Source organism: Danio rerio, chromosome 5, assembly GCF_052040795.2.
Source record: "Danio rerio strain M-AB ecotype USA chromosome 5, GRCz13ab, whole genome shotgun sequence".
Classification (NCBI taxonomy): Eukaryota; Metazoa; Chordata; class Actinopteri; order Cypriniformes; family Danionidae; genus Danio; species Danio rerio.
Window position 1 is genome coordinate 41,202,414 of NC_141025.1, and position 14,732 is coordinate 41,217,145.

Here is a 14,732-nt window from a genome sequence, read left to right on the forward strand (position 1 = left end):
AAAAAAAGCACTTCTCAGAAGTTAACTAAAACTGCAGTATTGTCGGTGCCAATAGCCTAGTGGTTAAGTGCGCCGACATATAGAACCATGGTGCTCACGGCGACCCGAGTTTGATTCCCGACTCGAGGTCCTATGCTGACCCTTCTCCTCTCTCTGGTCCTAATACTTTCCTGTCTGTCCTCCACTATTCTATCCCAATAAAAGGTGAAAAAGCCCTAAAAAAACATAATTAAAAAAACTGCAGTATTGCTTTAAATAACTGCAGTATTCTTTTTTTTAACTGCAGTCATTTTTTGTAAGGGATATTACCTGCATACAACCTCCAACGAGGCCTGGAGATCATACAGTAATTGTGGGAGGAGCTGGACCGGCCTGCACTGCTTGTGAACGAGCAGCCTGATGGACGTGTTTTCATCACAGAGGTCAGATCTGGTTTCAGCGCTCCTCCTTGAATAATGGTGGACATCAGTGGGGCCCAAGGAGCCCCCAAGAAAGAAGCCCAGGCCCTGAACCACCCTATAGTGCCAGATGGAGGATCAATGGCACGTATGTACAGTACATACTGTATATATTCTATATAGTTATAGAGTAAGATTATAATACAGCTAATTTGACTTTTATTAAGTTTTTATCCCATTGCTGGGTGTTTTGGTGATTGTCCTTGCTATTGACATTCGGCTCTTAAGTTGTTGGGTTCTATCTGACCTGATACTCCAGACAGAAGACGTCACCTGAATGACTAAAAGGAACTTCAAAACGACTACTTATGTGAAGTTACAGACACCAATGCAAGCTACAGTTAGCTGTTGCACACACACAAACAAATAAATCTTGCCTAAATATTTATTGGTAAAATATTTATTAATGTTAATGAATATTTTTATTTAAAACAAAAAAGTTTTCAATAAGAAATGGGTGAGAATACTTTCACTGAAATGAAATTATCTGATTATTTAATCTAACATGTAATACTTATGGAGGTTAAAATAAAAATAAGTGACCACCTAAAAGTTCTTACTGACTATCCTGAACTGAATTAATGCAAATTATTGAGAAAATTCCATGTTTAATGTTATAAATTTGACTAAGAAAATTACCACCGAAAGAAGATTTTTACGTCATTATTGTGTTATATGTGAAAATAAGCAAGTAAACATTTACAAAAATAATATACAATACAAATAAATACTTACAGATTTACATAGCACAAAAGTGTGTAAATGATGACAAAATTATTTTGTGTGTGTGAACTCTCCCTTTATTTCTAGAAATGAGGTTTATTGTACTTTATTGCATTTTAATATGAAAATATGATTTTTAAAAGAATGAAATAATCCTCAAAATAAGAATCTAAAACTTCCAGTAGGTGGTAGTAATGTCTAATGAGTGAGACGATTCGCTCTAACAACTGAATCATACAACAAAGAAGCAAACCCCTGTCTGGACTGTTTAAAACATGGATTCATTCAGAAAGTACGCACAAAAGATCTTCTGTGGCTTTAAAATTCATTTTAAATACCATTCTCAGCACTTTCTTCATTTTTAAATAATAAAAAAGTACATCTGAGTTTTTATTCAAAAATTATTATTTACTCCGTGACCTAGATATTACTGTTACTATATTACAACTGACCTATTGTGTGTGTGTGTGTGTGTGTGTGTGTGTGTGTGTGTGTGTGTGTGTGTGTGTGTGTGTTTTATAATTAATGCAATACATTTAAAAACCCAGTTTTCAGTGTCGAGCAATCAGATGAAATGAACTGTTTTGTTATAATCAACTGGAAATGGATTAGATTGGATTTAAGACACTCCAGATTTCTCTCTAATAAAATAAAATAAAAATAATCTGATTGAGTTTCTCCAGATGTAGATGCTCAAAGACATCTTTCCGAGTGCAGGATTGTTCATGAGGCATTTATCAGTACAGTAACACTAATGCTCTTGTGCACAGGAAGAAGCTCCTCAGACAGGAAGTGGAGAGCAGTACTTTGGGAAAGCCTGCTGCTGCTGCTGAATATCTAGAGCACCTGCAGTCCAGATACTGGATCTCTGCTAACCTGCACTCAACTCAACACTGATGCAGCTCCAGGCGGGTTCTCATTCACTGTCACTCTGTGCTTTTGACAAATAAAAGCTTTTGATTTCCTTTGATTAAACCTGTTTCACACATAGCCTATTCTCACAATGCATATTTTCATAATTTTTTATTGAAGACAATGTAAACTGAAGTTTGTTTTAGATTTCTTGCAGTTACAGGCTTCAGACATGAAATATGTGGAAAAGGCGAAGAATAAAATCTAGATATCAGTTTAAAAAGTATAACAATAAGCTGTTTGTCCCTTTAGGCAAAGAATAATGAATAACGCTGTCCTGAAGATCAGCAAGTTTCTCTCACTCGACAAACATCCTCTTTCAGGTGATGATCCTGCTGTTTCCATCATCAAGCATGTTTTACTGTGTAGTGAGATCCAGAAGGGGATTTAGTTGTTTTGTTGTTGCAGATTGTGGAAGAAGCTCCTATGAGAAGCTTGAGTTTGATCCAGAATGGCTGGCCATCTCGACAGCGACAGACAACCTTCAGAAACCATCCCACAGTTTCTGGAACCCTCTGCTGCACAACAGACTACACACAGCAGATACAAAACACATGACATTGATCACATTTGCTTATTTTATAATAACGTTCTCATGCCATATTGACAAAATCGGCTTAAAGGAATAGTTCACTCAATAATGAACATTACCTTAAAATGCACTCATCCTCAAGCTAGCTTCAGAGTACAGTATATGAATGTTTATGGGGTGATGTTCGTTTTTGGGTGAACTTTTCCTTTAGCTTGTTTATGAAAGTGTAGGTAACACATCTACAGGGCATGCACAATGACATAACAAGGCAAAACAAGGGCAATTATTTGAATTTATGTCACAATAGTCAATATTGGAGAGGACAGACTTACAGGGGGAATTTTTTAATAAATGACTTAATCGTCACTTGTTCAATTTAAATATCCTTGTTAAATAAAAGTCTTAATTAAAAAAAAAAGTTATTTTTCTTATAAAAAGGTAGGTTAATATTACTGTTAAAATCAAAGAAATTGTTAAATTATTTAAACTTATGTCACATTTAATTAATGCTTAAAGCATTAAACATTTTATGTATAACTAAATTGGCACAATAGATCTGATCTGAACTAAGACTTAAGATTTTGAGGGAGGCGGTTCTTTCTTTATTTGATCCACTCAGTGGTAGGAGGCCCGAACTTGCAAAACCGTCTGTTTCAAAGAAATGAAAAGAACTGATTCAGTGATGCTTTTTTTAATGCAACAAGTAAAAATATACAATCACAGTACATTATAAAGAAATGGAAAGACAAAAAGAAAACAACAAAAAAACAAAACAAACGGTAAAAGAAAAAGATTATATATTTTACAAATTTCTGTTGTTTTTAAAGCCTTTTTTGTAAAAGAGTTAGAAATAGTTTCAGAGTAATACTGCATTTCAGTGAGCAAAATATTAAAAAAGGTTTTTGGTTTGAAAATTATAATTAAATTAAATTAAATTAAATATATTATATTAATATATAATGTTACATACATACATTATATGTATGTAACATTTTGTTAATAAGATAAGAAGATTTATGTAAAGCTTTTGTTTTATAATTAACAAAACCAAACAAAACATTTTCCCTTAATATGGAAAAATCTTTATCAACATTCTCAATTACAATAAAGGGAAAATCTTTCCTAAGCAACTTAGAATAACTGCCTTGCCAAAATAAGTGAATTAGGTACTGTTAGGTGTTGCTTACAAAATGAATAATTACTTTCAATATCTCCTTTTTTATATCTTGCTAAAGTATTCAATGGGTATGTACCTATTTTACACAGTCTTTGGTATGTACGGTGAATAATTCCAAATGAAACTTATGAAGTAGCTATTTGGAATGAGCCATATTTTCCTCCAATCAATATCAGAAACTAAAGAATTCCAATAAAAGTAACATTTGGAACTGATACAATTCCATTAAGAAATAAAGATTGTACTGATTTGTTTGAAGATTCAGTGATGCTTTTACGTACGTCTCTTCTACGCCTGGATCATCAGCTTGTTTTTATCCACGATTTTGCTAATACATACATATATATTTTTTTCATTATATTTGGCTGTTAGTAGCTTAAAAGGTCTGTCTGACAAATCACTCACGCAAAAGCATCATTATTATTACGAAATTTATTACTCAATCCATCCTAAATATCCATCAGATAGAAGTTCATTTCAGTTTGTCCTTTTAAACAACACTTACTATGTTATGTGCATTGAAAACGTTTTAACAAAAAGTCATTTCAGGTCGACGAATCAGTTCAACTAATGCATTCAAAAGATTCGACTCAAATGAATGATTCGCTTAAGAATCAGACATCGCTAACTTCCGGTCAGCTGACACTACGTCGTCGTTGTTTGCAAACAAAACTACCGTGTGTTCATGCCTGCTCCGTCCACTGACAGACAGCACTCTCAACTGCGGCCATGGGGGAGAACGACGAAAGCGAGATAATTGAGCATCATGACGACGAAGAGATGGAGAAGAGACGGCCGCCGCGGACTCACGCGCAGTCGTTTCTGGAGAGCGTGGCGTCGTCGGTGAAGGAGGGACACAGCAGCACTCAGTCCTCACACCGCCTGCTCGCCTACAGTGATGCCCTCATCTCCATCATCGCCACTGTCATGGTGAGGAAAACTCACACTCAGCCTCTGGGACATCTTACTTATTTATAATATACGTAAACTGTCGTCCACGTGACAGGGCGCATAATGACAATTCCTTGTTATTCCCCATGACTCACTTGTTTTTGAGCTCCATTCAAAAGCTTTTCCTATGAAGTAACGTTACATGTATGATAATGAATTTTAAGAACTGCCTGCTTTTTGTGTTTACAGATTTTGCCTGTTGCACATACAAAAATTCAGGAAGATGAGGTAAACCTATCTTTAGATCATCTTAAAGTGACAGTTCATCCTAAGAAAGAGAATTGTCATCATTTACACACGTTTATGTTGAGCGAAACCTTTGTGACTGTGTGAACACAGAACAAAACGCGTGTCTTCATGTGCATATGTACATACAGTATGTGTTACTTGCAGAAAAGAAAATCATCTGAATTTAAGTCAGTGTTTCTCAACCAGGGGGCACCAGCACACACCCACAAGATGACTTGTAAATTATTTTAAATAAACAGATAAGATATTAGCTAAAAGCCAACTGAAATCGATATTCACTGTAGGCTGAAATCTTATTAACTGCTATAATTTGTTCATTTAGCATCTTTATTTTTCAGTAACTTAATTTTTGTATGTTTTGCAGCTCTAGTGGTATGAAAGCACAGATATGTAAGGTGTTTTTCATTAAAATATACAAAAATCACTTTTTTTTTGGCTTGAAGAATGTTCAAATCCAAAGATATAAGCAGTTTTAACTAATGACATGGATGGATCGTGTCCATTGTTGTCAGACTAATGATGTCATACACCCTCGATACTTTAATATGAGGTGTTTTATTAGACTGCACAAAGCAGACAGAAGTCTGAAATGTGTTTAGTATGATAAAACTGCATGTTATCAGTGAAACCACAGGAATACTTTAGCTCATCCATGAACATCATTTCTCCAGGAATCCTTTAGGATGGATTGAATACCCCGTGATTCCACAAGTTCATGGCGTCATCAAAATACGTCTTTGTTTGTTGTAAATACACTCCCTCTAGAAGCAAAAGTGACTGTCTTTAATAAATAAAACTGCATGCTTCTTGTGATAAAGCATTGTCACTGGAGCTCCTCTTCTCTGTTTATTATGGTTATGACAAGTCACCCAGTATTTTAAACAGTATAAGCACATATTACAACAGGGCTGCACAATATATTGTTTCAGCATCGATATCGAAATGTGTGCATTTACAATTGTCACATCGTAAGACATGCAATGTTGAGTCTGGATTATAGTTGAACAGGAGTTAAAGTATTGTATTAAATTACTCTATACAGAATTTTTATGATTTATGCAAGAAAAGAGAAGTTCTTTTGGCAGATAACTTTGCTTGTTTTTTGCTTATGTTCTTGCCTCTAAACTCTTATTTCTTCCGAAGTTAAAAACAAAACAAAATCTTTACCTGATCTAAGAATTTTTGGATATTTTACAAACTGCATTCACATCGAAGGTGGCGAGAGCATTAAAGTTTGCTCTAACCGCTGTGACGACAACAGCTCCGGCAGTGAGAGCGTCAAAATTTGATATATTAATCTCGTATTTAAAGGAGCAGTTGCAGCATACCAGATAGTAAATCAGTTACATTCCCACATAAAACATGCTTTCTAGCGTGAAAATGTTGCACGTTTTTTCTCAAATTTATTTAACAATGCAAGATTAAGTTGATGCGTGTGGTATGGCTTTGCTTTACTTATCCAATATGTGTCCTTCTGTCTGAAATGTTCTGAAATCGTTATAGCTAGCACGAGATTACCAATTTATTTTTAAAGAAATAAAACATATTTATATCATTAATGCACATCAGTAACTTGCCAGTTACTGTATTTTATTGTATGTCCCTGGAGAAACATCGTAAATAGTTGGAAATACGGCGACCGCAATAATCAACCCAATGGGGAAAAACTGCGGTCTTAAGTTCACAGGACTGTGTTTTCTGGAAACCTCTCAAGTGGTGGACTTAAACATTCTGATTGCTTGCCGCCGAACCACATCATAGTTCATTGCCATAAAGTTGCCTTGATTACAACTCTCCTTGACGCCCACACCAGTGAAAGCGCACCGCGCTGCTCCACGCTGCTTATTGCAATCGGCTCCCATTGAAAATGAATGACTTCCAGCTACTTTGACGTTCTTGCCGCTTTCGGTGTGAATGCACAGTTAGGCCGAAGCAACAAACTGCAGGCTTTGGATGTTTATATCAGTTCTATATCTTCTAAATGCAAATGTTGGCAGTTTTGAAACACACTAGCTAATAGATATCCATAAAACTAACAGACTGAAACTAACGTCTAAATCTTTTGTTTTTTTAATTTCATGGGCAGTTTTGTATCAGAGACAGCAGGCGTCATTGTGGTTGAGAACTGCAGATGTAGAATGATTCATGGGTAGATGAATATATTTTTTAAGCATGAGTGACTGACTGTTTTTCTCCTGTTTTCAGGAACTGAAACAGAGTATTCAGGCTTTGCTCACTACTAAGATTGCCGTCTATTTGATGACATTTTTGATAGTCACTGTTGCCTGGGCTGCTCATATCCGGTGAGAGCACTGAATCTCTTTAGTGTCATACATTGCCTTTATTTAAATTCTCCTTTGGTTTATTTGCACAGATTTAATTTAAACATTTGCCTTTAGGTTGTTTCAAGTCATAGAGCGCATCGATGACACACTTGCACTGCTTAACTTGGTGAGAGCGCCAACAAAACATCTATTCATCTTGACTGTCAGAATTATGAAAGTGTCTTAACGACTTGAACATTTTTCTTTCAGGCATGTATGATGCTTATAACCTTTCTCCCATACACAGTGAGTAATAATCCTCACACATGTTTTGAAAGATTACTTGTTCTTCTATTTTATATTCAAGAATAACCCTAAGCTTTAAGCTGTTTGTGATTTACTTTCAATGTTTATTTTATTCGTTGTCATCTCATAGTTCTCTCTGATGGCCACATTTCCGAACAATATTCTTGGGATCTTGCTGTTCTGTGCTTGTGTGATGGTGATTGGTTTAATCCAGGTGAGATTGTTTGCATTGTCAGTGTTTTAAGTCGATGCCCTCTCCGTGGTCTGGACCACTATAACGATTTTCTCTGTGTCCTCAGGCCTTAATTGTCTTGTATGGATTCAGCCATCCTTTCCTCCTCAATGACCAGATCCAGATGTCTGAGAATCAGGCCTATTACAAGCAGCACATCCTAAAAGTCATCATGAGGGTCCCTATCATGTGCCTCTTTGCCAGCATCTTTTCATTCATCTTCTTTCAGCTGGTTGGTAAATTTACTTATTTACACGAAATGCATGTCATAGTTCATATTCCTACATTATAAACATATATAGACTGACTTGCCAAAAAAAGTTGCTGGTTGTATTTGGTTGGAAGTATGAAAAAAAAACCCGTTCCATTTAGGCAGAAGTGACAAACTATAAGCTTTAAATGTTTATAATGGTTTTATGTGTTCTAAACGTGAAGTTTGTCATTGTTTTGTACCACACTAGCTTTCCTTGAAGACTAACATACTGATGCTAACATCTAAATTGTTATTTAAATTTCAATGGACCATTAAGTAGACAAATATTTACAAATATAGTTCACCCAAAAATGGATTTTCTATTGAGTTTCTTTATTCTGTTGAACAAAAAAAGATATTTAAAAAGGTACTGACACTCATTAAATTCTATAGTATTTGTTTCCTACTATTGAAGTCATTAGCTGCATTTCCACTGTTGGGCCAGTGCGAGCTTGAACTTTTTTCAGGCTGGGCTGTGCCAATAGCCTGGGAGTATGAAAACCTGTGAATGAAACCCTGGCCCCAGAACATCCACTGAATCAAAAGTCGCACAATTCCACCCAGTTCAGCAGGAATCAGACAGACAGATAAAGAACACCATCACATCATCACAAATCGATTAAAATGAGGACAACTGAAACAAACATTCATTATATTCGTTTACTCGCCGACCGACTGTTGGCATCGTGCATAGAGTGTTTCGAGGATTTATTTAATGTTTTTCTTTTTGTTTCTGATATTTATGATTCTTTAAATGATTTCAATATAGCTTAGGCTATTTTATCTAGAAATGACACTATTGTGTTGAGCCTACAAATGTGGACACTTAATTTATAAAGTTTTATGTCCTTCTGTTTTATTCATATTTTGTATTATCTCCAAAATAAAGAAAGAAACACAGCCACTCGTGGCATCAACAAAGCAGTGAAGCGAGTGCTCTTTCACCTGTTCTCTTGCACACATAGATCTAAGTGCAAGTTTCATTCACAAACACACTTTAAAAAATTGACAAAAAGTTCTTGACAACTGAAAGTTACTGGAGGCTGTCTTTAATATAGTGTAAAGATTATTATGTGTAGGGCGACACAGTGGTGCAGTAGGTAGTGCCATGTTCTCCGTGTTCGCGGGGGTTTCCTCCGGGTGCTCCGGTTTCCCTCACAGTCAAAAGATATGCGGTACAGGTGAATTGGGTAGGCTAAATTGTCCGTAATGTAAGAGTCTGTATGGATGTTTCCCAGAGATGGGTTGCAGCTGGAAGGGCATCTGCTGTGCAAAACACATGCTGGATAAGTTGGTGGTTCATTACGCTGTGACGACTACAGATCAATAAAGGGACTAAGCTGAAAATAAAATGAATAAATGATTATTATGCGTTATTGAAACATAAAGGAGAACACAGCAAAGAAATATCACATTAAAATAAAACTACTTTATTATTTTATGCAACACCCTTACACTTAAAAGGGAAACATAAGGGCGATCATCAGTAAAAAGACCCCTAGCCTATAAGGTGTTTAATGGAATAGCCTTAAACTTTAAATCCCTTAATCTTAATCTGACCAGCTCTATGTTTTTCTTTCCTTTATTTATGTATTTTTTGGCGCATGTACTTGTGTGTGCTAGGAAAACTAGTGTTATGGCGGCATGCCATCTTTACCAGACTTGGGCAAACTCTGCCTCTCTTTTCACTTCACCCCAAAGCCCCTGCTGGCCCTCTTTTCCGCAAGGTATTTGATGGGGCTCGATCAGGCCCCGGAAGTGACATTGCTTTAGGTGCAGTAGTGGAAATGCGGCTAATCGGTACCAGCAACAAGCGTTCTTCAGACTTTCAAAAAAAAATTTTTAAATCACATGAGGGAGAATAAATGATCATTTTCATTTTGGGGTGAACTATCCCTTCAGGTCTGTGAATGGATCTTTATTGCACTATTATGTTCGTCTTAAAATATATTTTAATAAATCTGAAAGGAACAATGCATGCTAATATTTATACAAACATTGCTTATTATTTGCAGTGTCTATGTACACAAAAACACATACTCGCATATAAACATACCCAGAAAAAAAAATAATACCAAAAACATCTAAAAAACATTTTAAAAAAAATAAAAAGAAACTCAATGGTGTAAAAATGTTACACAATTGATTTGTCATAAGTATGATAAGTGGAACTTGTGGAAAGTGGAAATTGGACATTTTTTGTTATTTCTGTGCAGAATTTTGTCAAAAATCTTAATTTATGTGGAATGATTTTAAGATTATATCACAAAAAAACTTAACATAGTAAATAAATAATACCTTTTTAACTATTATTTAATGTTTACAGTACAAATCCAACTAGATCCACCTATTTGCTAAACAAAACAAGTGTCTCACAAAATGTATTGTGAATAAATCAAATGAACATTTTCATATTAGTCAATATCATTACTGAAATTAATTAAACACATTTACTCAGGTAAATACATAGACTCAATGATGAACTAAAAATCTGGAAATAGCGGATTATTGAGTGGGCAGATTCCGTGTGGGCTTACCGATAATATATATAAAAAAATATTTTATCTCTAATAAAAGGGTCCCACAAAGTGCTTTGAAAAATGCATTTTTATTTGATGACATATTTCAACTGAAACGAGGGTGGAACATAGTGTAGCTCCTCCTCTTTTTAAACAGCCAATAGCATTTTGTTTTTATCACAGCTCTACTAGTAAAAGTAATTAAGCTCAAGTACTTCAAATGAAAAGCAAATAAGAAGCGTCTTGAAGGGGGCGAGGCATGTCAGATACTAGAGAACATTTGATAAAAACTAACAATACTGATACTAACAAAAAAAAGATCTATATGTTTTAATTTCATGGGACCTTTAATGATAGACATAATACTTTATAATGCATCAATCTGTTCGCTGTCTTTTAAACTCACTTAAATCAAGCATATTTGATGATTTTTATATTTCTAATTGTCAATAGTTGTTCTTTTTAGAATGTAATGTAATGAAAAAGATTTGTTGTCTAGCAATTTTATCACTTAATTGTACCATGATTATATACTGTTATAACATGTGAAGACAAACATCAGCATTATAAACTTGAAATGTTGTGAATTACATTTTACAGCTTCTTTACATGACTTTTATAGTGTGTAGTCAAAAGAAGCTTGGCAAGGATTTGCTTACTTCAATTCTAATAGCAACTTTATTTTGTGCAACTAATCATTAGTCAATAAACATTTCTTTTTTTATATATTTTCCCCTGGTAGTCCTACGTCCTTTTGGCTATTGTCATATTCCTGCCCTACATCTCTCAGTGTTTAAAATGGATCCGGAGTAAAGCCATTGGTGGTAAGAGCACATTGTTCCTACACTTCACTTTCTATTCTTATATTAGATAAATGTGAAATGTGGGATTTATACGTCATCTGAAAGCTGAATCAATAAAAAATGTTAGGTTAGGACATTTTCTGGCCAAGACACAATTTATGGAAAATCTGAATTCTGAATGTTCCAAAAAATGCTGTAATGGCAAATCATTTTCTTCCTCTTCACAAGGAACACATTTAAATGTGATGACTGAAATTAAAGTCAGACAAAGTTTGTCTTTCAATTGCTTAGATTCACCGGAGAATGATCATTTTAATCACAAACAGACTCTCAAACAGAGTTTCTAAAGACAACTTTTCAGATAAGAATTTCTGCTAAGACTTTTTTTTTTAGATTGTCCCTATTGCACGTTTCTGTTGACTTAAAGGTGCATTGCAACTACAAGCCAATTAATAAACTTTGCAAGTACATGTCAACTTGCACTAACCCCAATCCTAGCCCCAACCTAACAGTCTGCTAATAGTCTAATGAGAATCAGTTGGCATAAAGAGGCAATGTAACTTAAATTCAACAAAATGTGTTAAAATGACCATCAAAATAAAGTGATACAGAATTTCCCTACAGCTCCTTAACTCTTATGCAACCAGTAGACTACACATGGCTGTAACAGCGCAATGATAATGCATTTGATCTTTACTTTAGCAAAACCTTAATCAACTTATATAGAATTCAATATAGAATTGTCAATCATCAATACATGATCATCAATATTAAACATTTCCATCACAATACTAAGCGATGGTAATTACTAATCAAAAATCAAGTTTTGGTAGATTTACAGATTTGATTTGATCAATAATAAAGTAATTCTATCCCTACGTTTAAATGTCAGTTTTACTTACAATAGAAATAACAAGTGTCATACTTGTTAATTGTCATACACAATACAGGATGGTACAGAATTCAAAAGAGCAGCATTTCATTCATTCAAAATATGATTACATATTTGTAAATTCAAGTTAATGAATTTGTAAAGTCAAGTTAATGCATCATTGCTGATTATAAGCTTTACAAACAATTATATAGATGCCAATCCTATGAATGGTGGTTCTTCTCACAGAATAATGACTGAGATTTATTAGTCTTATTATCAAAGACTGAAAGAACTTATTCTATGAAAACCACCTACAGCATGACTGTAATGTATATTCTTCTTATTACATGGCTACATGCCACAAACATAAACACCTAGACACAAAACATTGATCTTAGCTGTAATCATTTATTTACTCTTTAATTAAAAAGCAGAAAGAAACAAAAAAAAACAGCTGTAGTATGGTGCCAAACAGTACCCAGATGAGTCTGTGGGATTTAGTTTCAGCGATTGTTCTCAGGGAGCAACACACTTTGAAATGTTGTGATTTGATCAATCAGAATCAGTTATTCCAGAGAGCTGGTTGTGGGATAATCCGCATTAATCACTATTATTTTGAACTCAGGTCAGACAGACGAAAGTCCCGATTCAATGCCCTTCTACACTTACCACCCCAGTGAGCCGCTGAGTAAAGAGCGAGTAGAGGCGTTCAGTGATGGAGTGTTCGCTATCGTAGCCACGCTGCTCATCTTAGACATTTGGTTTGTCTTCTTGATCATTTGACAAAAGTTCTTTCAAACATGACAAGCAGACTAGTAATAAACGTCTTCCTCCACAGTGAAGGCAATGTGCCCGATCCGTCAGTGGTGAAGAAGAAGTTTGACAACAGCCTCATCGCTGCTCTTCAAGAGTACGGTCCTGAGTATCTGGCCTACTTTGGCTCCTTCGTCACCGTGGGGCTGCTTTGGTTCGTCCATCACTCTCTCTTCCTCCACGTGACCAAGGCCACTCGTCTCATGGGCCTCTTCAACACGTTCTCCCTGGCCTTTGTTGGTGGCCTGCCACTCGCCTACCAGCTCACACACGAGTCTCCCAGAGGCTCCCGTAACGAGCTGGAGGCTGTGCAGATCAGCTGCGTCATTATTTTTTTCGCCAGTCTCTTCCAGTTAGCAATATGGGTGACGGCACTTTTTACGGAGCGCGAGACGTTGCACCCGTACGTGCGATACGGAGGTCGAGAGCACACCTTTATGCTTGCCAAGCTCTCACTGTACCCCTGTGTAGCACTCGGGACCTTCTTCATCACCTGCATCCTGAGCCGCTTCAGCGCGCCGATCTTTCACATGATGGAAATCTGCATACCGTTTGCTTTTCTATTACTGAGGCTGCTGGTGCGTGTGGCGCTGGCGCTGCTCAGATGGCTCTTCTGCTCTGCCAGGAACGATTTAGAACGCATTCCAGTTGAAGAAGAGGAATCACGGCTGCCCATTAATGATATTGTGACTTAGCAGTGAATGGAGAAGAAGAAAACGCCTCAAGGTTTGATCTAAGATCAAGGTTAAGCTGCTTTCTAGCGCAGTTACTTATGATTAATGCTGCAACTGACAGCTTCTTGCTGTATAAACCATCCATATCAGTCAAATCTCCCTGTGGATGTCTTTGAATGAATGTTGAATCATGTGTCCTAATTCAGAGGCTGCACACTTTTAAGGATGCTGACTTATTAAGGATTAACCAAAGACTATAAATTTATCAAGATGGTTCAGTCTTATTACTTTGAAAGGGAGAAACTGAAATGTGCTGTATGGTGAAAAAAATCCCAGCTTCAGAGTAACACAGCCAATCACCAGCTGGTAAATGTGTCACCTCAGCTGCTGTTAGAAGCACTTAAAGGGGCAGTTCACACAAAAATGTAAAGTGTTCTCAACATAAACGCATATTCTAGTGGTTCCAGTGGTTAAATCAAGACAATCTGAGGGTTGATGGGGGAAAAAAAGCTTTTCATATCCATAGTAGAACATAAAAATGAAAAAAAAAAAAGTAAAAGTAAATACTAAGAATGTCAATAGCTGTTTCAATCCAAAAACATGATTTTAATAGTTCACACTTAGCTGATGATTGATTATAAAGCTTGTTTGGCATGCTGTCCCTGGAAAAAGCCCTGAGCTAAGATCCTCGAGCCTGGGGCTCCCTCCCGTTTGCAAGGCGAGAGGGGAGTTTGAGCTCAGGTAGATCTCAAGAACTCTCCTGCTGTAGTAGCAAATGAACAGATAGTGATTGCTCTAATAAGATAACTACTTACTAGGAGCATGTCTATGATGCTGATTTAGATTAGTCAATTAACTTAAGTTGCATGTTTATGGACGGTGGGAGGAACCTCGGGGAAACCCACATGAGCTCGGGCAGAACGTGTAAACTCTGCACAGAAACATCGGTTGGCTTGGTATGGACTAGAACCAGTGACGTTCTTGCTGTGGGG

The 14,732-nt window shown here is 36.1% G+C and overlaps 1 protein-coding gene across 1 annotated transcript; it reads left to right on the plus strand.

Annotated features, from left to right (window-relative positions):
- The first annotated feature begins 4,439 nt into the window (after window positions 1-4,439).
- Window positions 4,440-13,761, plus strand: tmem175 (transmembrane protein 175). The gene is given in 10 exon segments (NM_001100075.2): window positions 4,440-4,732; window positions 4,943-4,981; window positions 7,208-7,305; window positions 7,402-7,453; window positions 7,537-7,572; window positions 7,703-7,786; window positions 7,872-8,036; window positions 11,319-11,400; window positions 12,879-13,014; window positions 13,092-13,761. Coding segments are annotated over 10 exon segments (1,563 nt in total). The 5' UTR covers window positions 4,440-4,531.
- The last annotated feature ends 971 nt before the right edge of the window (window positions 13,762-14,732 follow it).